Source organism: Dermacentor silvarum, chromosome 3 (genome assembly GCF_013339745.2).
Source record: "Dermacentor silvarum isolate Dsil-2018 chromosome 3, BIME_Dsil_1.4, whole genome shotgun sequence".
Lineage (NCBI taxonomy): Eukaryota > Metazoa > Arthropoda > Arachnida > Ixodida > Ixodidae > Dermacentor > Dermacentor silvarum.
In genome coordinates this window covers 64,936,926-64,959,985 of record NC_051156.1, presented here as the reverse complement: position 1 = coordinate 64,959,985, position 23,060 = coordinate 64,936,926, and the positions used below count along the sequence as shown (strand labels likewise).

The following is a 23,060-nucleotide window of genomic DNA, read 5'->3' as shown; positions in this document are numbered from 1 at the left end:
AGTCAAAACGATGCGTGAGCAAGCGCAGCCTTAGCAGCGATTGAAGTGACCTTAGTGCTGTCTATCACTTCAACGCTAACTGAGCTGTGAAAGCACAGAGCGCACAAAGGTATGAGCCGTCTGCAGATCGCTGTCAAGGTACGGCGCGTGCGACCACGCGCGACCGCGCAATGTACGCGCTTGCTGGCGAAGTACAAGCCGCCCCCTCCCCTCCCTCCCGCGCTGCCTCCCCGCTTTCCTCCCTTTCGCGCGCGAAATCGAGCCGCGATCGTCAGTTCCCTTTGCGCCCGAGCGCGAAATACGCAGTTGATGCCGGAGCACAACGCTATGGCACCGATCGTTAGATTTATGATAATGAATTCTCAAAACTCGCCATGTGTAAAAAAAATAAAATCTTATTTCCCAACTGGTGATTTTGTCTTCATTATTGGCAAGTGCATATAGTGGGGCTTTGCCAGGCTGCTCAATTGCAGTTTTTGTACCATTACCCTTCGCCACTTTGTACAACCGTGGGCATACGTATACGGACCAGGGATTGCACGATACAGCCAATTTTTCCAACTCCCTACAAATGCAACTTGAAATCGAGGACTTCAGTCCAAACTTGGCATTGCGAACTTTCCACAGTACTCGTCGATTTCAGTTTATGCATGTTAATTACGAAGAATTTCAGTTTTTTTTTTTTTTTTTTTTTTTGGTGACATGTGCTCCGTATACTTTTGCTCACGGCTGTACATTAGGCTATCTACTAATGTGGTAAAAAATAAATCCACTCAACTTCAATATGAAATAAACTCACCTCTGCACTTGCACCAGCTCCCTAAAGTATATAATTTAGTTATTAATAGCTGAAATATTGCTAAAAATAACTGGCTGAAAGTTACGGTGTATTAGGAAAGTAATATCGGCCTCATGCATTAAGGCACCTGAAAAGGCGTTATTGAGCTCCATGCCAAGAGCGCTTTGTAAATATTCTACTAAATTTTTTAAATGCTGTAGGTATGTATTCGGAGAGTAATAACTTCATTTACTTCTCATTGCGTGGTATATTGCGGCCATGCAATTTTCTTGCTAGCCTCCCAGTTTCACAACTATGATACAACACTCCTAAATACGGACGATGATACGCGAAGATTTACCGCACATATTTTAAGTAATTCCTACTTACAGTGCCCCAACAGTTGTACTTATTTTATCGGCTACGCATTATTCACGAGAGCAGACAGACATGAGAAATTGTTTAAATAACTCTGATCATTTTATTTCACCTCGCTCCCTTTGAAATACACGCTGTACGGCATATATAACAGTTGCTGAATGGAATCTACTGAGTTTATAAGTTTGTCTTTTTGGTATGCATCCTGAAACTTTCATTGAAAGGAAGACTGAGCTCCGAAGTTGAGGCTGTGTGAACGGAGCAACCGTATTAGTCAGTAACCACTGCACCGATTTTGTTAGCGTTTATTTTTCATTTAAACGAAAAAGTAAGAATTTAGTGCAGTAGCAGGCATATTTGATTTCGGCTGTGATTTCTTTAAGGAACTTCTTAAAAACACAACATTTTAGAAACTCAACTGTCAGGCTTACCCCTTTATAACTCAGCCGTGAAAACTTATATCAGAATTTGGTAAGCTGCATCTCCTAACACACCTAAAGTTGACAAAATTGATGTTATATACACCGCTCTGAAATATATCATTATTGTGTGAGCAGGACTTTTGCGAAGCCATTGTAAACATTGTAACAAATTTACGTAAGCTGAAAATAATGTGTCAAATTGGTCCGCTTTAAAGTTTCTAACGGGTGCAGTTTACAGAACTGTGATATCTGTTTTTGGTGTATAGACGGTTTCATCCAGCGCCACCGCGCTCTGGCAACGCTGTGCGCCGGCATCCGGCGCCCTTAGGAAACTTCCGGTAGCCGTTCCTTTTTCTCGTTCTTGCTGGTATTTGTTCGCTCGCGCGCTCGCCCTGCGCATATTCTGTGTTATTTTTCGGGTATATCGATATAAGTGCAACTTGTGGAATTCAGTGTGCTGCGTGACAGCGAGGAGCTCTTGGAGCATCGACTGTTTTCATTACGTTTACTCGTCAACGGTGTTTTTGAAACCTGGGAGCCTACCAAGAGCTCCCAGATTTGCTCTGCTCACTTCATCCAAGGTATGTTACTACGTGGAGTAGCCGGACTGTTATAATCCTGAATAATAAAAGTGCTACTGCGCGATTATTCTGACCGTATGTCGTGTAACTCACGCGAGAGCAGCTCGACTCTCGCCCCGAGCTTGCCCGCGTGTCCAGTTTCTTGCCTCGGCGTGGATCGCCATGCTACGAACATGAGTTTAAATTATTGTTTAGCGGGTGCCATAATGCCGCCATTTTATTTTATTGTTTTTCGTATCTGGGGCACAAGTGCACTTCTGCAGCTTTACTACCTAGGTACATGTGCGCATTGGTTTGTCATGTTTAATGTCCCAATGCGACTCCGGCTATGACGGACGCCACAGTGGAGGGCTCCGGATAATTTCGACCACCTGTGGTTCTTTACCGTGCACTGACATCGCGCAGTACGCGGACCTCTAGCATTTCGCCTTGATCGATATGCGACGGCTGGGGCCCAAACAGCGTCTTTCGGGTCAGCAACCGGGCACCGTAACCGCTGAGCCATCCCGGCGGCATGTGAGCATTCGTGTCGGTATCGCAGAGCACAATCGCAGAAAAGTTAGCGATTTCCGTGCATGCATGTAGGAAGTTTCGGCCACATTCTGAAAGCATCTACGAATTAACAGAGGCCAATTATGGATTGCAATCTCGTGCCCAACACTACAGGTTTCATTTTGTTAGAAGTGTGGTAAATTCGTGAGCATTTAAGTTACTCCCATTTCATTCGACCTTCTTGCACTAAATGACTTTTGAGAATGTACAGTTATTGGTGAATGCATATTGAAAAGCATAAAGAAGGCACATGACACAGAAAACATGTGCATGTACACATGCACAGCTTACCACTTCACCCTCCATCTTGCAGCAATAAAAGTGCCATTGCGAAATGCAAAAACGCCCGTGTGCTTGTGTTGTAGGGCACGTTAAAGAACCCCAGGTGGTCAAAATTAATCCGGAACCCTACACTACGGCAAGCCTCATAATCAGAACTGGTTTTGGCACGTAAAACCCCAGAAAGAAGAAAAAAGTGCCATTAAAGTTTTTCTAGTTTTCGGCAGTCCCATTACCTGCCTTGAAGACAACAGTCTGCGTTCATTGCATGTCCTCACTATGATGCTCCGCTTGTTGCTCCGGGGTTGTAACTGAGGGAAAGGTGTTTGGAGCCCGGCGAAAACGACAATCGCACATCATCGTCCAGCGGATCGGGCAGCTCTCTGCCTCTAAACATCAGCTTTTGGCGATACCGATATTTTGCTTCGGTGCTAAGCGCCTTAAAGAAGTCGCTCGTCATCTCGACAATATTCACGATGCAGAATCAGCTCATCACAGATTCCACCAAGCAGTGCAAACATCGAGACGCCGGCCTCACGTCGCGCATGCCTTCAAACAACATAGCCGGAAGTGCTTCTATCTCTCCTGCCGGAAGTTCCGATGGGGCAACCAATCAGCCGCAAGCGATGTTTGTTTGTAAACAATGAAACCGTCTATAGTTAGGAATTTATAAGAAAAACGTCGCGCTTCATTTTTGTTAGGCTTACCCAGTTTCGTAAAATTTTGTTGATCGTTTCAGGTTCTAAACCGTAATTCTGCTTCTGGACACATTAGAATATGGCTTTTCCTCTCAAATTCTGCAAATTTCATTCAATATGTCCAAGCCTATTGAAACGTTCCGTGCGCATTCCAGTAATTCCGTATAATTCTTGCGTAAATCTTACGCAGTTTATGTGGAATCCATATAGATTCCGTAAGATTTCCCCGGAAACATACGGAATTATTGGAATGGGATAGCGAACGTTTCAATTGGGAACAAGATCGTGAAAGCGTTTTGTATTTTCAGTGTAGTTAAATAGGAAAATTGGAGTTGGCCCCGAACTGAGGCTTCAGCTGAATGCCGAAATATTCGTCCCTGAACACCAGGCAAAGCAGATTGGTATTCCACGATGTTTCTTCCTATCCTTCTCCAAGAACACTTTACACATTGGCGATGGAGTTCGGCAGCCGTGCACGAGGTCGAGTGTTCGGTTCGCGGCACTGAAGTCTCATTTCGATGTGCGCGTAAAATTCAAAAACGCTGGTCTATTTAGTTTTAGATGCGTGTTACTGAAACCCAGATAGTCGAAATAATCCGAAGTAGTCTTCTACGGCGACCTTCATAGCCACGGTGTTGCTTTGTCACTTTGAACCCCACGAATCAATCATCAATAAATCAGCTTAGTTGGACACACGTTTGACAACTGATTCTATTAGCCACCATTCAAACAAATATTCCAAAACTGGGATGAATTCGTAGTCGTTATTGGGTGTAAAAGCTTTGGGCATTCATTTACTTCTTGTTTCGGGGTTTTTACGTGCCAAAACCAGTTCTGATTATGGGACACGCCGTAGTGAAGGGCTCCGAAGTAATTTTGACCACCTGGGGTTCTTTAACGCGCTCTAGTTCTGTGACGTAGTTCAAAGAAACCAGCCGAACATACAGGCTACTTTCAGGTAGGTGACCTGAAGCAATGGATGATCTCCCTGAACCTTGACTTGGCTGCACTGAAACCTGCCGAACCTTACAATTCCATCGACCTCATGGTGCGCTGTTCCCTGCAATTTGGCTTGGGCGCCCTGTTTGAATTCGAAGTAAAGAAGCTTGCATTTCTCAACGGAAAGAGAAGCCTTCGGGTAAGCACGGCGCCTGTTCGTTAACGCGAAGCAGAGAGATGTAGTGCGACTCTGATGCGTGCTAATCTTGCAAGAACTCAACGGTGATTTTTTTTTTTCGCACAGCAGCGGCACCGTCACCTGTATATAGAAGCCAAGACACCGTAAAGACCGAATCAGGCGGCCCAATAAAGGGAGACATTGAGACGTTTTCGGCTGCCGTTTGACGCGTGTCTTAAAATATTGTACCACCAGAATGTTAATTAATCGATGCAGAGGCATGTACTTCTGAAAGTAAGCGCGCAGAGGGCATTTAAATTTGCGTAAGTTGCAAATTTCAGCTCTCTTTAACAGCTAGTCGACACAGTGATCTCGGTATGATGCCTCGAGTCATTCAGCACGCACGAATATATCAAAACTGGGATCCAAACTTTTGAAAAATAGCATGTTTCTACAGCAATTGCGTAAAGTTTCATAACGTGTCTTGAGTAGGTTTAACGAAGGTTAGTGTGCATGAACTTGAACCGAAGTTTGTGGCAGGCAATATTTATTTCTTCAACCACGTGTCACACCCGCTCTCAAGTGATAAGATTTTTTTAAGCCTCGTGTTTTATAAAGCACACTCAATTTGCTTTATAACACAGCTTCTTACCTACTTTTAGGCTGATTCTGCTGTTTCTATTTTCAATTCATTCATTAAAGAAAAAAATTTACGAATCCCACACACAAAAAATCGGGCACGTTTGCCCTCAGTCGTGCAAAGCTTAGGCACCGCAAAACTGTCGATCCTCAATTCTTACTGGCTGCTACTGCTAGGTATTAACTTGGTAGCTGCTAGGTCTTAACTTGCTTTAACTTAACTACGGATGTAAGGAAGGTATTCTGGAGTGATCATTTTCCGAGGTACCTTCCCTCTCGCGACATTTCGCGTGACTATCGCTGAAAGAGCGACAGCGTTCCTGGCATGCCACAAACGCAGGCAGGCTAACCAAAGTTCGCACAATGTCGAGAACGCTGTTGCTTGCCGACGCGAACGCGTTGGAGACTAGCCGCTCGATATCTAGCGAAAGTTGACACGACTAGGCCCAGCCCCTTTTATGGCAAACTCTGAGGTCACACGCATGTACACTGGGTGAAAACTACGCACAGTGTACGAGCGGCGCGCAGCAGACGACACGCCGGGATGACGTCACGGCGCATGCGCAGTAGCGCGCTGCTGGCGGGTGCGCGGCGGAGCTATGTCTGTGTCGGGCGAAGTGAGCCCGCACCGGCGCCTGCGGTTACTAGGCAGCGCGGGGTGACGTCATCGCTACTGCTTTGGCGCATGCACGGCTACGCAACGCGGGCGGCGTCGGCAGCAGCTCTGCGCGTTGCCTCGTTGGTGCTGCAACAATTTATTTTTCTCTCTACCTCGCTCTCATATTGTCTTTTCTCTCCCGAGCATGCTCTCCTTCCCTCTCCTTAACGTCCCATGTCAAGGCAACATGTGTACGGCACGGAGAGGAGGCGAGGGACACGCCGCTCCGCGAGGTGGTTGCTAGGCAATGCAATGACGTCATAGCTCAGCGAGCTTTTGCGGCATCAGGCGGCACTTTTTACGGTTAGCTAGAACAGCTTCGCTGCTAAAAAATGTCGCAGTTTCACCCGAAAGGCGAAGCATCAATTGCGATAGCAACTTAGTATAGAGCTATACGGAGTAAGGAGAGTGAGTTTTATCAGCTGTATAAACTTGGACATGCAGCAGCACCAGCAACGCGCAGAACTGTTGTCGACGCCGTCACCGTTTTGCCCGCGTTCGCACCGAACGTGCGCGGCGTTGGTGACTGTTTCCAGGGCCTCTGGGGGCGGCTCGGAGGTTTTCGACGAGATCAGAACGTGAAACTCGTCGAGCAGCGTCGGAAATCTTTACCACCTTCTCGCCTCGCAGCGTTTTATTGCGATAGCAATTATATGGACACTCAAAAGCAGATTTCTGCCGTCGGCGTCGCCGTCGCCGTCGCCGTCAATGGAGATGAAATCGTGACCGCGCGCACGGTAAGTGGTTCTTGAGGGAAAGGGAAAGGTTGGCGCTATCTTCTGCAGCCCTTGAGGGAGCACGGCTCAGCGCCAAAGACCGCGCGCCGCCGAACGCTGTATGTGCGAGTGAAAGGGCGCGAGGGACGCGCTCTTTCACGGGGAGTGAACGCACGGCGGAGAACAAACGCGCGTTCCGCGCCGTGCTTGCTTAAGGGCTGCAGAAGTAGGCGTCTCTTTCCTCCTTTACAATCACCATATATGTGGAGCAAACGCGTCCTTCTTCCGATGCGCGAGAGGCCGTGGGGGAGGGAAGGAAGGGGGAGAGAAAGGAGGCGACGCTTAGCTGCGGCACGAAGTGCCTATTTATATCAGAGGCTCCGGCAACAGTCTCCAACGCCGCACGCATTTTGAGCGAACGCGGGCAGAACGCCGACGGCGTCGACAACAGTTCTGCGCGTTGCCGGTGCTGCTGCATGTCCAAGTTTATACAGCTGATAAAGCTAATATCATTACTCCGTATAGCTCTCTACAAATTTGCTATCGCAATTGATGCTTCACCTTTCAGGTGAAACTGCGACAACTTTTTATATAAATGCGCATTGGTGCCGCAGCTAAACGTCGCCTCCCCTCCCTTCCTCCCGTCCCCCCACAGCCTCTCGCGCGATGAAAGAAGTCGCGTTTGCTCTATATATATATGGTGAGTGTAAAGGAGGAAAGAGACACTTAATTCTGCAGCCCTTCAGGGAGCACGGCGCAGAACGCGCGTTTGTTCTCCGCCGTGCGGTCGCTCCCCGTGAAAGCGCGGCACATACAGCGTCCGGCGCGCGGCGACGATTTCATCGCCGTTGACGTCATACAGAACCTCACGGCGACAGCCACGCCAACGGCAGAAATCCTCTTTGAGTGTCCATACAATTGCTATCGCAATAAAAACTTGGAATACGCTTAAGCTTCGCCTTTAAGGGTGGAACGCGATAGCGTTATTGGACGCCGCTGACTCCGACACCGTATTTTCTGCGACATGGGGCTCGATTAAAAAATTAGGAAAGCTAGGTTTTCAACATTCCCCTAAATGTTGCCTAGAACCAAAGTACAGCGAAATACCATCAGAACTGGAGGACGCTTAAGCTTCGCCTTTAAGAGTGGAACGCAATAGCGTTCAAAGCTCCCTCGCTGCTTATCAGGCTTTTTTCTCGTATATTCAAATTGCAATCCCACGCTGTCGCGTCTGTATACGTTGTGGGTAAGTCGTACTTTACGATTTCTCTGGCGGATTTTACTTTGAGAAATTCTATTTTTGTTCACTAACGCCTTGCGCCACGCGAAGGGCCCGTCCGGTCGGGTTTGTTCGAGATGATGTGGTTCGGCATGATTATTTCCGCCAGACGTCGATGCTTACGCCAACGCCGAGACCGACGCCGACGCCGGATTTTCTGCTACGCGGTTCCTTTTAACGCTTTCGCGTTCATATATGGGAGTTGATAATCAACGAAGCTTTACTCAATGTTTACTGAAATGCCTTAACGTGTCCTCTTTGGTTCTATGCAGCTCAATTTCTCCTCGCTTAGTGCACGGTCTAGCGCCATTTTATTCAATTTATTTCGGTCTTCCCTCTCGGTTGTTTCCGTTGCCTTCTTTTGCATTTATGTATAGTCAATTTTCTGTTGCTGAGTTCGTCACTACTTGCCTCCTGGCCTGCCTTTCTATTCTGGCACCCAGAGGCGCATTCTGGGGGAGTGGCCAAGAATGCTCATATGCCCCGTGTCACACACTCAATATAACACATTCAGCGACCCAAGTTGTCTATTGAGACACCTGTCCAGTGGTCCAAGTTGTGTATTCGGCAAAGCAGCAGCAGCCAGTACCCATAAATGTATTGGGAAGATGCAGAGGCAGCTTAGCATTAAAATATAGCGCAGCTGATCAAAGCGCAATGCATGAGCAATCACGCCATACTGGTACTGATAAGCGCATGCTCCCTCTCCCGTGTGTTCCTCGTAGTTTGTGGTGAGCAAGAGCGACGAGAGTTGGCTGGACCTGCGGGAGAAGAGAGAGCAGCAGGTAGGACAGAGGGCTAAGCAAGAGCTCTACCTGTCCTACCTGAGCCTCTACACAGATGACAGGACAGAGCTGAAGGAGATGTACAGGAATGCGATCTCACTGGACAACCGAGGTGAGCCGGTCGGTCTTTTGGTTTGCCTGCCGGGTTACCCAGAAAATAGCTGCCCACTTTCCTATGGCAAGTGAACCTATTCGTGCACAGGAAATGGCGACACGGGGATTTTCTTCGCAGCAACATCGCTCGGCTGCTTCCAGATGTCATTGTCTCATTCGCAATTATCCTAACGCGGTAGCGTGGTGAAAACGTTGAGATCGCATGCGAAGTTGAAATTAAAACAAAAGTGTATATATACGTGTGCGTGTATTGGCGGGTTTTATTTATTTGTTTGCTTTGTGACTTACCCTCTTTTACTCGGTGCATACGCGACTGCCCTGTAATCCGTGATCTCCCATTTTATTTTATTGTTATATTCTCAGTACTCTTGCTGTTTCACATTTATATTTTTCTGTGATTGAGGCTTGTAAACATGTGGTTATATTCAATGCCTGATATGCATATCTCTCATTTTTATTCACCGCATGTTGAACCCGCTGCAACGACCATCGGGTCAAAAATATCTATAAATCTGTCCTGTGCAATATGCATGCTATATTTCATGCACGCGTGCAGGAGGTATACCAAGATTTATATAAAAACGAACTGACCAAAAAAGCAATAACTTAAACAACAATACCTTTGTGCTCGCTCATTGGCACAAAATGAAAGTTACGACGCCGTGTTTCAGTAGCACACATATGTATATACCTAAATATATATGTATGTATATACATATACATATATCATTTATTTATTGTGTCTTTAATTCAATTAAGAACTACAGATAATACAGGGTGTTTCAGCGAACACTCTAGAAAATTCTTGAAGGTTGCCTGTGGCAAATAGCACAATTCTAGTTCGTGAGCTGGTCTACTCGAAGAGGCGGATTTACTTAGAAAGAATTCTCGGGTTGATACCAGTTTCGAGATGTTAATTCCTGAACTTTGCGGAGAAATGCATGGGCGTTTCAGTTAGTTTCATAACAGAACGTCACTTTATGGATTGAAACAAAAAAAATTAACTGGAACGCGAATGCATTTCTCTGCAAAGTTTGGGAATTAATATCTAGAAACTGGTGTCATCCTGAGAATTAATCCCGAGTGGATCCGCCTAGCGAAATTTACGGCTACAATTTGTAAATTGCAATATGGGCCATCAGGTAATTAGTTAAAAACTGAATTAGTGAATTTTTGTTGATTAGTCGATAATGCATTCCAATTTTTGTGCAAGTAATGTCCGCCTCTTCGAGTAGACCAGCTCATTAACTAGAATTGGGCTATCTGCCACAGGCAACCTTAAATAAATTTTGAAAGTGTTCGCTGAAACACCCTGTATATACTCGGGCCTACAGGCCTCAGCATGCATGTAGCTCTGCGCGCGAAGCTCGCGCGGTGCATCCTTGTGCGAGTCGGTTGTGTTCAGAGCTACAGCTGGCACGCAGTAATGTCTAACGGCATGCACAGCCTCCCGCATTTTTAGGTATATCGCGCGAGAGGCCATCACGGGTCATTTTAGTGCCTTTAAGAGCCGATTATCAATGAGACCGATTATCAGCGAAATCATGAGAAAACTCCTAGCACGTACGGAGTAAATTTGATTCATTTTCCGTAGCGTTGCCTTTCGAGATTATTCGAATCGCACCAGCACGTTCTGTACGAGATGTACAAATGGATGCTATTGTTCTGAAGCCCATTCTTACTACTGCCTTGCACTTGCTTGAAACCTCAAATAAATCGCTCCTTCTATATAGCAACCTTGCCTCAACGTTATTTTGACGTTGGTATTTTTCAGCATATTTAAATACAATTTCCTTCTATTTTGATCCTTCCAGTCGTGAACGAGCTGGCCAGTCACGCGGGAGCAGCAGACAAGACGGTTTCATATACGCTTCGTGGTTTGGCGCATTTCACGACACCCTTGGCGGAATCAGGTCAGTAAGATTAGCGAAAAGGTTAGTACAGCCACTGGTCGTTCAGGCGAATTTGACTTTCTAAAGTACGCACTCAGTGCTATAGCGGTGGTGCAGCTCAAGCGATGAAATGATGGTAGGCAACGTTCTCTTCGACCAAACGGCTATGAGTGATGAGAGCACGAGGAAGCGGCTTGACCACGACACCATGACGACGACCCTCAGTACGGGGCTAAGGCGTCAGTAGTACTTTTTCTATAGTGAACACGCTCGGATCTTGTATATCACTTAGCGTAAGCACTACTTCCCCATTGGGCGCGAGGGCCACCAGTGGAAGCGTCGGCGCTGCACTCGTTCTTGTGCAAAAGTTGTATCACGTGACATTGCTTCGCCGCGGCGATTTTATTTCGCAATCACGAGATTTATTTTGTCTTGATTGTTCATAAAACGCTGCCCTTTGTTGTTGTATTGCGTTGACCGCCTTATTAGGACCAAAACGAAGTTGCTCGGGGCCTTCTAAATGCTGTTAATTACGATCGCCGCGGAATATATCCAGCCAAGGCAAGGGTTTGCTTGTGCTTTGGTGGGATTGCTCACTTGCAATGCAGCGACAAGACATGGTCTATGGAAAATTAAGTGGGTCATTGTTTTCTTTCTTTGTTTTTTTTTTCAGCTCGGGGGGATTAAACTCCCCCAGTAGGAATTCTCACAAACTCGCCCAAATTTTCGCTCTTATACGGATTAAAGATTCCTTCTCGGAATTTGGTGAAGAGCAAGTTAACTTGTTGCCCAAGATACTAACCGTTCCAGACTCGGCTAGTTTACAGTTGGTGGTGGCGTTTACTGTTGTGAAAAAAGCAAATATGAAAATGTATTTGACGTGTTTTTTCGTCATCAGCGATAGTAAATCCGGCGTCGACTACTACATAATACAAACGAGATATATTTAGTAACTTTTCCAGTACAAAACCAACACATGACCACTCACGATTTGTCGTGACATGAATACCATGACATGTGTGTCATGTAGGTCATGAAACAGCTGCCTACGTCTTGGTGCTCTCATGGTCGTTTCGTTAACTTGGTAGTTACCAAAACTGGCATAGTATAAATGATAGGTCGTGACATGAATGTTATGACATGCGTGTATGTAGATCATAAAACAGCCGCCTAAAATGACAATGACCCATCGAAAAAAACATTAAAACTCAAAAACCACTCAAATGGGTTCTGACGTGGGTATTCAGTGAAGGAAACACTAAAGGATAATCATAGAAGTCCTAGTCATCAGCATGACTCAGCAAAAATGACAATGACTCAGCGAAAGAAGATTAACACCCAAAAGCCACTCAAAGGAGTTCTGACGTGGGTACTAAGTGAAGGCAGCCCTAAATGATAATGATAGAAGTCGTAGTCATGAGCATTACTCAGCAAAAAAGGACAATGACTCAGCAAAAAAAGATTAACACTCATGAACCACTCAAATGGATTCTGACGTGGGTAGTAAGTGAAGGCAACACAGAAGGATGATGCTAGACGTCGTAGTAATGAGCATTACTCAACAAAAATGACAATGACTCAGCAAAAAGATATTAACACTCATGAACCACTCAAATGGGTTCTGACGTGAGTAGTAAGTGAAAGCAACACTGAAGGATGATGCTAGAGGTCATAGTAATGAGCATTACTCAACAAAAATGACAATGACTCAGCAAAAGAAGATCAACACTCATGAACCACTCAAATGGGTTCTGACGTGGGTAGTAAGGGAAGGCAACACTGAAGGATGATGCTAGAGGTCATAGTAATGAGCATTACTCAACAAAAATGACAATGACTCAGCAAAAAAAGATTAACACTCAAAGACCACTCAAATGGGTTCCGACGTCAGTACTAAGTGAAGGAAAAGGATAAAGGTCAGTGGTTGAAGTCATATTCATGAGCATAGCTAAGGTTTTCGCTTTAAGGTCTCCTAGGCGTTGAAGGGACTCCTGAGGACTCATGAAGTGAATGTCATGACATGCGCGTCATGTAGGTCATGAAAAAGCCGCCTACGTCTTGGTGCTTTGTAGAGAGCTATACATGGTCAGCTGTATAAACTTGGATGCAGCAGCACCGGCAACACGCAGAACTTCGACGCCGTCGGCGTTTTGTCCGCGTTCGCTCAACTTGGTAGGCTCCCCGCACTAAACTGCTTCGCGCGTCGGACTCGTTTGCTCTATAATGGTGATTGTAAAGGAGGAAGAGACGCCTATCTGCAGCCCTTAAGGGAGCACGGCGCAGAACGCGCGTTTGTTCCCCGTGCGTTCATTCCCCGTAGCGCGCGCCCCTCGCGCTCTTTCAGCACATACAGTGGGAGCCGTCTCCCTCAAGCCGGCTTTTTTTTCATCCCCATTGACGTTACGGAACCTCACGGCGACGGCGACGGCGACGCCGACGGCAGAAATGTTCGGGCGTAAAAAGCTGCTGCTTCCATGTTCAACTTGGTAGGCTCCCCGCACTCTGCTTCACATAACATCGATTCCCATAGAGCGTGGGATCTGCCGGCTTTTTTGTTTTGTTCGGGCGTCTGCTGCGTTCAAACGGGAAAGTACATCAAGTTGCACCATCTTTGTTATGTTGCACTGGGGCGCATGCGAACTAGACACGACTACACGGCGGATTACGCTTCTTATGCAACAAATTAACAAAGGCACGCACTGATCCCGAAATCCTTGCATTGTACCAGCTATAAAACTGACGAAGGCTGCTACCGACATTTATTCACCAACGATATTGCTGGTAAGGTATGCGTGAAAGATACGTTCAGCATAAAGTTATGTAGATAATGGAGCACCATTTAATAGCAGGCAGACCACTCAAAATGACGATCTGGCTGAAACGAACGATGCGGTACAGTCGTGTGCGTCCGTTGTCGCCGAGAAAGTAAAAAAAAAACAATAATAATAATAAAGCGTACAAGTAAGTATCCAACATGTAGGACCAGGTTTCCTCACATATTAAAACCAACTAAAGACCGTATATTTGTGATATGTGTTGCTGTGCCACGCGCATGTCTGACTGCATTTAATCGCGTATATCTCGGTTTCACGCAATCCACTGCTTCACGCTTGCAAACGGAGCTGCTTAGTTCGTACATACATACAGTATATGCGCGGTTTAAAATTTTCCATCCGATTTAACGACCGTCAATCTGCTGTGAATGTTACCGTGCTCTCTATTTCAGCGACAGTAAATAGAACGAAATTTGGCCACAATCGGAACGGACAAGCACCCAATATGAGACGCGAAACGAAGAACAAACGCTGTTGCGTAAAACTACTGTAACCAACCTATATTTCGCAGCAGTACGACGCAAAACGACGGCACTGAAGTGGACGCTCCGGCACGTGATCCAACATTACACGTCATGCAGGCGCTGACGACACGCTGTGTTGCGGTGTGGTCCTCGCGTCTAATACCGAGCAAAAGGAGGGTGTTACAGCGGTAGCCCTTGCAGGGTCACTCTTTTAGACATTTTTATATCTGCCGCCACTGCTGGTCTCCGTCGCATAAATCACATTGTCATAACTTTCAGAAGAAAGAAGTCCCCACTCCTCGCGAAGATTCAAACTCGGGAATCGTGGATTGTAAGTTGGGGATTCTGTCTCAACCATTCTGCCTATATGCTGCGTCAAAGAATACTGCACAGGGAGAATTTCGCGCTTGGCTCTACAGAGAGCTCGCTAGAATTGTTTTCTTACGCCACGCACTACGGCTAATCAATAAATCGGCGCCAAAGTGAAAGGAATGTGATGAAAGGTAGTGGTAAGAAGCGAAAGACCCCTTCTTACCACTGCCTCAAACATTACTGGCGAGCGCCGTGCACATCCACAAACAACGATGGCTCGAACTAGAGGCGGTAACTGAATCACGTTTTCTTTGTTTCGAGAACGCTGGCACGCCTCTACGAATGCTTACTCCAATTGACACGGCAAGAAATATGCCAGCTACCACGTCATTGCTTCGCATTATGGGCGAAACAGCAAGTTTTTCTGAAACCATTGTAACATTTCAAACGGCTTGGAAAGCTATAATGTAAACACTATGGGAGCACACCATAAACCACACGGCCTTGAATGATTTCAGAACTGTTGTTCTTCTTCGATAGATGAATGAATGAATAAAGCCTTTATTTCAAGGAAAGGGGTGGCTGTCAGCTGCTGTTAGCGATTAGTTGAGAAAGGGCCTTCGTTAGGGGATTGTCGGGTGAAGTCTATCTTCATCTCAGTCTTTGTTCTTGCAGCTTATGTGTAGCCTCGTACTCATTCCTCGGTGCACGTTGAATTCGGCCACTCTCGCATGGCTCGCTTGACTTCTACACCACTCGAAGCAGGCCACTTTGACTACAGTATGTCGTGATGGCTTTCTGTGCTTCAGGGTTAGATTGTATTACGTTTGTTTAGGTTTTAAAGCCACTGTGTAGAAAATGGTGGTTCTTAGACCTTGCTTGTGAGAAAACTGCGCAGCTCCAAATGGAGGTGGTGTAAATCTGTTCTGCATCACTCCTGGCATGTGTGCATTGGGTGCAGATGTTGGCAGTCGCAGTTTGTCTGGGCTTGGAGCTGTTTGTCGAGTATATGTGGTGTAAGTCCATCGTTATTCATGACATTGTTTACAGCAACACTCTCACGGGTGAGTAAGTCCACCCTTGTTGTTTAACGCGTTCACTGGCGTAGCTTTAAAATAAATCTGATGTCTGCTTTCATTGGGGGGGGGGGCTAACGTAATGCATTAGTGCTCTGCTAGGAGAACCTACGGCCCGCAACTTTAGGCAGATATTTTGGTCCGCTGGGTTTGGCTAGGAACTAGGGTGTTGACCCATGGGGTGCTGTGGGTGTAGTCAAGCCCACCCGCTTGCGCGGCGACCGTTTGGGTGGCTGCGTTTCATCCGTCTGTGCCACTGTGACCCAGTGTTCATAGAATTTGGACATTTGTCCCGTTGCCTTGTATTTTCAAAATTTTCCTAGTGCCGTCAGTCACAGCATCTGCAGTGGCTGGGACCGTTAGTTCGGCCACCGCTTCGTACGAGTCCGTAAGGATCCGATAGTCATTCGGCACACTCTGCACACAAATGTCTCTCATGTCATCGGGAATGGTGTTGAATGCTCCTCATATGGCTAACAGTGCTTCGTGTAAGGCTGCACCGCCGGGAATCTGTCGTGCATGATAGTTATTGTGTGTTCTATAGAGAAAGAATTATCTATGGAAGGATTATTTGTGTTGAAGTGACGAGTAAAAGCATGGGTCGGCTCCAAAGTGCTTCCATGTATATGGGAGTCAAGGCGGTTAACGAGTGGTGGTTACGTGCGATCAGATCAACCGTCGAAGCGTGTCCAATCGGTGCCGGCTGCATAATTGTTGTTGTTCTCAATTGCATCAGCTTCTGCAGTTCTGCTTCAGATCCCATAAATTTTTGGAATAAAACGAATAGCATTTTGTTGCATATATAGCTATGCCGTCGCGGAAATTATTAAGTTCACTGGTAGAGAAAACGTCTAAATGTCTTCTTTTTTAAAATGCGATTAGCATTCTTAGCCCTGCATTTTTAAACGATCCTTGATTTGAAGATATTTTTGCACTCCAGTTGCCCACAGAGCCACCCCTGGACGGAAGGAAACATTACGCTTACCAAGAAATGTTGTACAGTGTCCATGTAGCAGTTGCCCCTTCCGTCGACAGATTGCGCTGATATCAAGGATCCGTACTTATGAAGCGAGGTATAAAGGTACAACAAGGAAGAAGAAGCATTGCTTACTGCGGTAAAGCTAGGGAAACGATGGAGCATGTTTTACTACAATGTAAATATATCTGCCTAGCGGTCGGTTTAGGCGCCTCTGGCCTCCTTGAAGCCCTTGGGTAAAGCGATAGTAGGGGGAAAGTAAACATGTCCGCAATAGATATTAGTAAGAGGGAGTTGGAAGTTTAGTCGCAGAAAAGTAGGGAGATCGCAAACAACGGAGGCTTACAAGAACAAATTTCCCAATAGTGGTTCCAGAAGTTTAATTCTGAAAATTCTGTGGGGTTTGTTTCTAAAAGACAGGTAGGTCATTAGGTAAAATAATAACGAGCTTGGTGGCCCAACCCCCACCCAGTTTCAAAGGGGTGGCTCTTAGAATCCGCCCATCCATCCGTGTCGAGGTGGAGCGCTTAGCAGAGTAAGGTTCTAGATTACGGGGCTTAGCCTACAAGCCCAACTTTGGTCTGCTGCTGTCTAATCGCTATCTCCATGACTCTGTTGAAAAACAAGCTCGACGATTGGTTTTGAACCCGGTTCCCTCAACATAACTGCCCTATCTCTAACCAGTAGTCCATGGGCGCCCGCCTAGGAATCCGGCATAACAACTTTATCACCTTCAATCGTGCAAACCACTGCTTTGAGACTCTTGGCACGCGAGTCGCGTAGCATGGCAACAATTTGCTGAAAAAAGTAGGAACGCTTGTTCTTCTAGCTGACAATGAAAATTAAAGTTTTACGCCTAAAAAGGGAAGCCTGTGAATTGCACCGTAGTACATTCAAAGGTAGATATGCTGAACCCCATTTGTAGTGTCAGCGGGACAAAACTAGATGCGGTTGTGACGCAACGTTTAGTGAAGCTTTCTTGTGGTCTCCGAAGGTGTGCAAGGTCACTCAATGCAAAATGTCACAGCTGCAAGCTGCCCACACTACGACATCAATCCCGAATATATACAAAACCACTTACGGAACCTCCATTGCAGTTAGGACATGCTACCTACGACAGACAGCCTTATCGGCGGCCGAGCTAGAAGAAGGAACCCCTCAGATGTTGAGTTGGTAACTGTCAAGAACGAAGTGACTGCGTATCCGTCGGTTACAGTTGATCGATGCCACTGCTTTATTCGAACTCCGTGTCCCCATGCGCGTGGTCATGGTAGGGATGGCAATATCGATGAACGATTAATCGATTAATCGACGAAAAGTACGCCGCAAAACGATTAATCGTCATCGATGTCTACCTTTAATTTAATCGGTTTAATCAATTAAACCGCTTCGAATAATCGTTTTCCAGACAGTGACTAAAGTGGCGTAAAAATTTTGAAATCGTATTATGGAATGCGGAGCACGAGCCACGACAGCGCGGCTGCGAAGACCGAGAGCGACTGTCAACTGTTTTCCCCGAGTCCTGCCGAGATTGCCAAGCGTTTCCCCGCTTTACGCACACGTCACACAGGCTGCCTGGGGCCGGCGAGAGGCCGCCCTCGTGGAGGAAGAAATAAACTAGGAGAGAAGCATTACGTGAGGCAGCAACTCTTGGAAATCGAACTCATCGACAAGCCATTTTCTTTGCTGTTTACCTCGTAGTATAGGGTCAGCACGTGACCCTGAGAGACGACGTATTGGCCGATAATGTTTGGTTCGCAGTAGTTCCAAATCGGTGCGCACCCGTTCAGCTGCGCTGCTGCCCTGCACCCGGCAGCATTAAACCGACCGCGCGCTCTGATGTGGCGATCACGTGTTGCGCCGTTACTACTTGATGTCAGTCGTGCTGCGATGCTCTGTTCTAATTTCTTCTTCCTCTACGCCCGCCCTCCTCAGTAAGTGCCATTTTCAACATACAGGGTGTTCATTTTTAAGTTTTATGGAATTTTTAGAAATCGCCTGTGGCAGGTGGCATAATTCTTATCATTGATGAGGAGGACATTAGTACCAGAAATCGAAACACATATTCAACTAATTAATAAAAATTACTAATTAACTTTGTAGTTAATTAATTTACGACGCATATTGCAATTTACCAATTGCAGCCGGTGAAGTTATTTATTTGTTTATTGCACGTACTTTCCAGGCCCGAAGGCGTTACAGAAAGGAGTGGAGTCAAAAACAAAAAATAATGCAGCAAAAATACAAACCAAAAATATTAACAAAATGCATTCGAACAGCGGTCTTGAAGTTGGTAGAGTCGGTGATGAGTGCGGCTGATGCGGTAAGGCGATTCCAGTCCGTGCTTGTCCTAGGGGTGAATGAGTCACTGTACCGGTTTGTGTGGCACAATGGTACCCCGACTTTAAGGCTGTGGTCAGTGCGAGACGAATAATGAGACGGAGGGGCAAGACGGGTTTCTTTTAAAAGGGGGTTCAAATAAAAAACTTTGTGAAAAAGGGAAAGACGGGAACATTTGCGGCGTGACGAAAGATCAAGTAAGTTAAGAGTTCATTTCATTGAATGAGATACTTGCATAGCGAAAATAATTAGATAAGACAAAGCGTGCACCACGGTTTTGAATACTTTCTAGAGTAGAAACTAATGAAGACTGAGTCGGATCCCCAATGGCTGAAGCATACTCCAATTTGGAGCGAACTAAAGTTTTGTAAAGAGTTAGCTTCAGGGACGAAGGGGCAGAGCTAAAATTACGGCGCGAGTAATCAACCATACGGTTAGCGTTATTAGCAACATAGTCAATATGCGAACGCTAAGAAAGGTTATTTGATATGTGAAGGCCGAGATACTTGTAAGAAGTAACTGACGTCACAGGTGCACCATTAATAAAGTACGTGTGCATGACAGTGTTACGAGATATTCGCATGGCCTTGCATTTATTTGAATTTAGTTGCATGCACCAATTAGAACACCACTCAGTTACGCGGTTAAGGTCGTCCTGCAGTTCTTGGGAATCGGAAGTATTAGGAATTTTACGGTAGAGAACACAGTCATCTGCGAATAGCTTTATGGAAGAACAAAGAACGCAGTTCGGAAAATCGTTAATATAGATTTAAAAAACACCGCCCAAGCACTCCGTACAGATGGTTAACCAGCGAAGCTGAAACGTGCGGCCCCGGTGTTTAGCAGTGGTTAATCCCGACGCTGTATTGAAGCGTTTCTCAAATATTGGCTACATGTTTGTGTTTGTAGTGGAACGCAAGCGCCAATGGCGGGCGGATGCTGCTAACCACGACACCGAGCTAACTCGAGATATCGAACGCATGCGACAACGGCGAGCCGAGGAGGCGGCGTTGCGGGCAGAGCAGCATCAACGTGGCAATGGCGGGAACGCGTTCGCTAACAATGTCACTAACGGCGCTAGCTGCCAATGGCGCGCGCGCTTGGGTGCGACGTAGAGAACGACGTAACTGATGGCGCAGCCAATGGAGACGTTTATCGAAACATGGGACGAACGGTTTTTCGTTTCGCCTAGCCATATACAGCTTTCGCTGTAAAAGAGAAGTGGACCGAGGACTGAGCCTTGAGGAACACCTGCTGGTACATTAGAAAACAGGCGTATCCACTTGTCAGGCGTATTCACTTGGAATGAATTTCCAGATTTTGGAACTGAGGTTTGAACAGCGCCAAGAAAACAAGGACACGAAGAAACAAATACCACAAACAAGCACTTGTTTGAGGTATTTCTTTCCTCGTGTCCTTGTTTTCTTCGCGCTGTTCAAATCCCAGTTCCAAATTATGAAGCAACTAGCCCTCATCAAGAACTTACTGAATTTCCAGAATGACACCAGTTTGAAGATATGCACCATCAAACTCGCCGTAAAGAAACGCTGTTGTTCCACTTACATTTCTACCAAAATGCATTGAAGAACAAAAGTAACTGGAACGCCCGTGTATTTCGTCCCACACTTTGAAAAATAATATCTCGAAACTGGTGTCATCCTGTAAATTCCTTTTAAGTGTGTCTTCCAAACTCATCGGCTACAATTCATAAATTGTAATATGTGTCGTAAAGTAATTAACTAAGAAGTTCATTACTCAATGTTTGTTAATTAGTCAAATATGTATTTCGATTTTTTGTGCTACTAATGTCCGCCTCTTCGAATAACCCAGCTCAACGATGAGAGTTATGCTACCTGCCACAGGGAATTTTGAAAAATTCCGTAAAACTTAAATACGAACACCCTGTACATTGTTTATTCCTTCACTAGTCCCTAGTGGCAATTATAGTTGGCCTTTAAGAAGTTAAAAAAACATTATTCTTCATCAAAGGTTATACCCTTGTATTTCTTATCCTGGTTCCACCTTTCAAACGTTATAATGGGTACTTACGTGAGTAGATAACTGTGTTTCAGCCTTTTTAAAGCACCCGAAAAAAAAGTCGATTAATCGATTAATCGACGAAAAGCCCCGCATCGCAAGCGATTAATCGATTATAGGCTAAACCGACGAACGAATAATCATTCATCGAATAAAATATTTAATCGACCATCCCTAGGTGATGGCGCGCTTCTTCGGTTCTCAACACGTTACCGCCCGCGAGAAACGGACAAGGTGGTTGATGATGACAGCGGTGCCATGTCGCCTTCTGTAAATATACTGCAGCGCGAAAGATGTTCAGATCGGCTTCCAACAACTGAAGGCGCTGAATCAGGAGTTAACATCTGGTGATTTTTCGCTTATCTTTTCTGAGTAAAGTCACAATTCTTTACCAACTTGTAAAATTGTTCGTGCGTACCAAGTTTTCGAGCTGGCGGCGGTTCAGTTGGCGGAACTCGAAGCTACGCTCGTCGCCTGTCTGCGTCTGAAACAGCCTGACGAGCATGCGGCGGCGGCGACGGTAGTTGCTGCTGGCGGCCCACCAGGCTGAAATCAAAGCCCATGAATCATCCGATGGCGTTTGAGTGACTGGAGAAGGCGCCGGAGGAGGTTGCCTTCATTTCTTCTTGGACATGTGGATCATGAGCAGGCCGGTTCATGAGCATGTCGCCGTTCTCGTTTTCAATGGAGACGCCCCGAAGGCATCGGGTGGACCATTGGCGTGGCGATCAGTGGCAGGTTTTAACAGTGCCGGGAAAGTTGCATGCCTTCGCTCAACCTTGGCTGAAGTCGTCGAACCTAGAGCAGTCGGGCATTTCTGGCGGTTGTGGACTTACCGATATTGTCGGTGGGATGTAGGTCTGCTGGCCGATGAAGGTGAGCTTGGTCTGGGATGTTGTTGCAGTCGCATGTGACCCGATTGGGGTCGTAACGTCCTCAATGCAATAGCACTCGTTCTGGGACGACCTGAACCAGGGCGGATGCACGTAGCGGTATTTCTCAATGGAAAATCAGTCATTCTTGTGGCGGTTGTTGTCATTCGTATCCTCTTTGTTGTTGAAGGGCAACTTAGAAAGCCTTGATGCTGTCGATATGCTGCTCTCGAGACTATGGTTCGGAGCTCTGCCTTGCCAGTGGTGTTTTGTCTCGTCGCAGGGGTCGCGCTGATGAGAGGAGCAACAGTTTTGACGGTTTTGACTGTTCTCTAGGGAGCGGTTCGTCTTGCTGTTTTCTATTTGATCTTGCTCGAGGCTCAACGGCTTGTGCGTTTTTTTTTTTCGGGCAACTCGAACTTGTCCTCGGTTCTGGTCGTAATATGGGGGCCCGTGTGTGTGATTACTTTGTCATTGCTGAGGAAGAGCTGACGCTGTACCTTCGTCTTGGTTTGGAGCTTCGGTAGGAGGACCAGTTGCATTGGTGCTCGGTTGGTTGCTGTGTTCTCCAGGTTAGTACTCTCATCAGGCGCCCCACTTGGATACCCTGCCTGCTTAGGGGTTAAATAGCTAGCGGTAGTATGAATCCAAAAGTTGCGCGACTAATCCCACGCCCTGTGGGAATCGATGTTATGCGAAGCAGTGTGCGGGGAGCCTACCAAGTTAACGAAACGACCATGAGAGCACCAAGACGTAGGCGGCTTTTTCATGACCTACATGACACGCATGTCATTACATTCACATCATGAGCCCTGAGGAGTCCCTTTAGCAACGCCTAGAAGACTTGTTAAGGCAAAAGCCTATAGCCATGCTCATGACTATGATTTCAACCATTTCAACTTTTCCTTCACTTAGTACCACATCCGAACCCCTGTCATTGGTTTTTTAGTGTTAATCTTTTTCGCTGAGTCATTGCCATTTTTGCTGAGTTATGGTCATGACTATGGCTTCTAACACCATCCTTCAGTGTTTCCTTCACTTAGTACATGTGTCTGAACCCATTTCAGTGGTTTTTGAGTGGTAATTTTTTTTCGTTGAGTCATTGTCATTTTTGCTGAGTCATGCTCATGACTATCACTTCTACCACCATCCTTTAGTGTTTCCTTCACTTAGTATCCATATCCGAACCCATTTCAGTGGTCTTTGAGTGTTAATCTTTTTCGTTGAGTCATTGTCATTTTGCTCAGTCATGCTCATGACT

At 46.2% G+C, this 23,060-nt stretch overlaps 1 protein-coding gene across 1 annotated transcript in view; it reads left to right on the top strand.

Moving 5' to 3' along the window:
* The first annotated feature begins 11,054 nt into the window (after nt 1-11,054).
* Nucleotides 11,055-23,060, top strand: part of LOC125944249 (membrane metallo-endopeptidase-like 1) — a 28,214-nt gene continuing 16,208 nt past the window's right edge. Inside the window, exon 1 of the mRNA XM_049664595.1 lies at nt 11,055-11,127. Within this exon, the coding sequence (XP_049520552.1) occupies nt 11,055-11,127 (73 nt within the window). The remainder of the gene's footprint in view (nt 11,128-23,060) is intronic.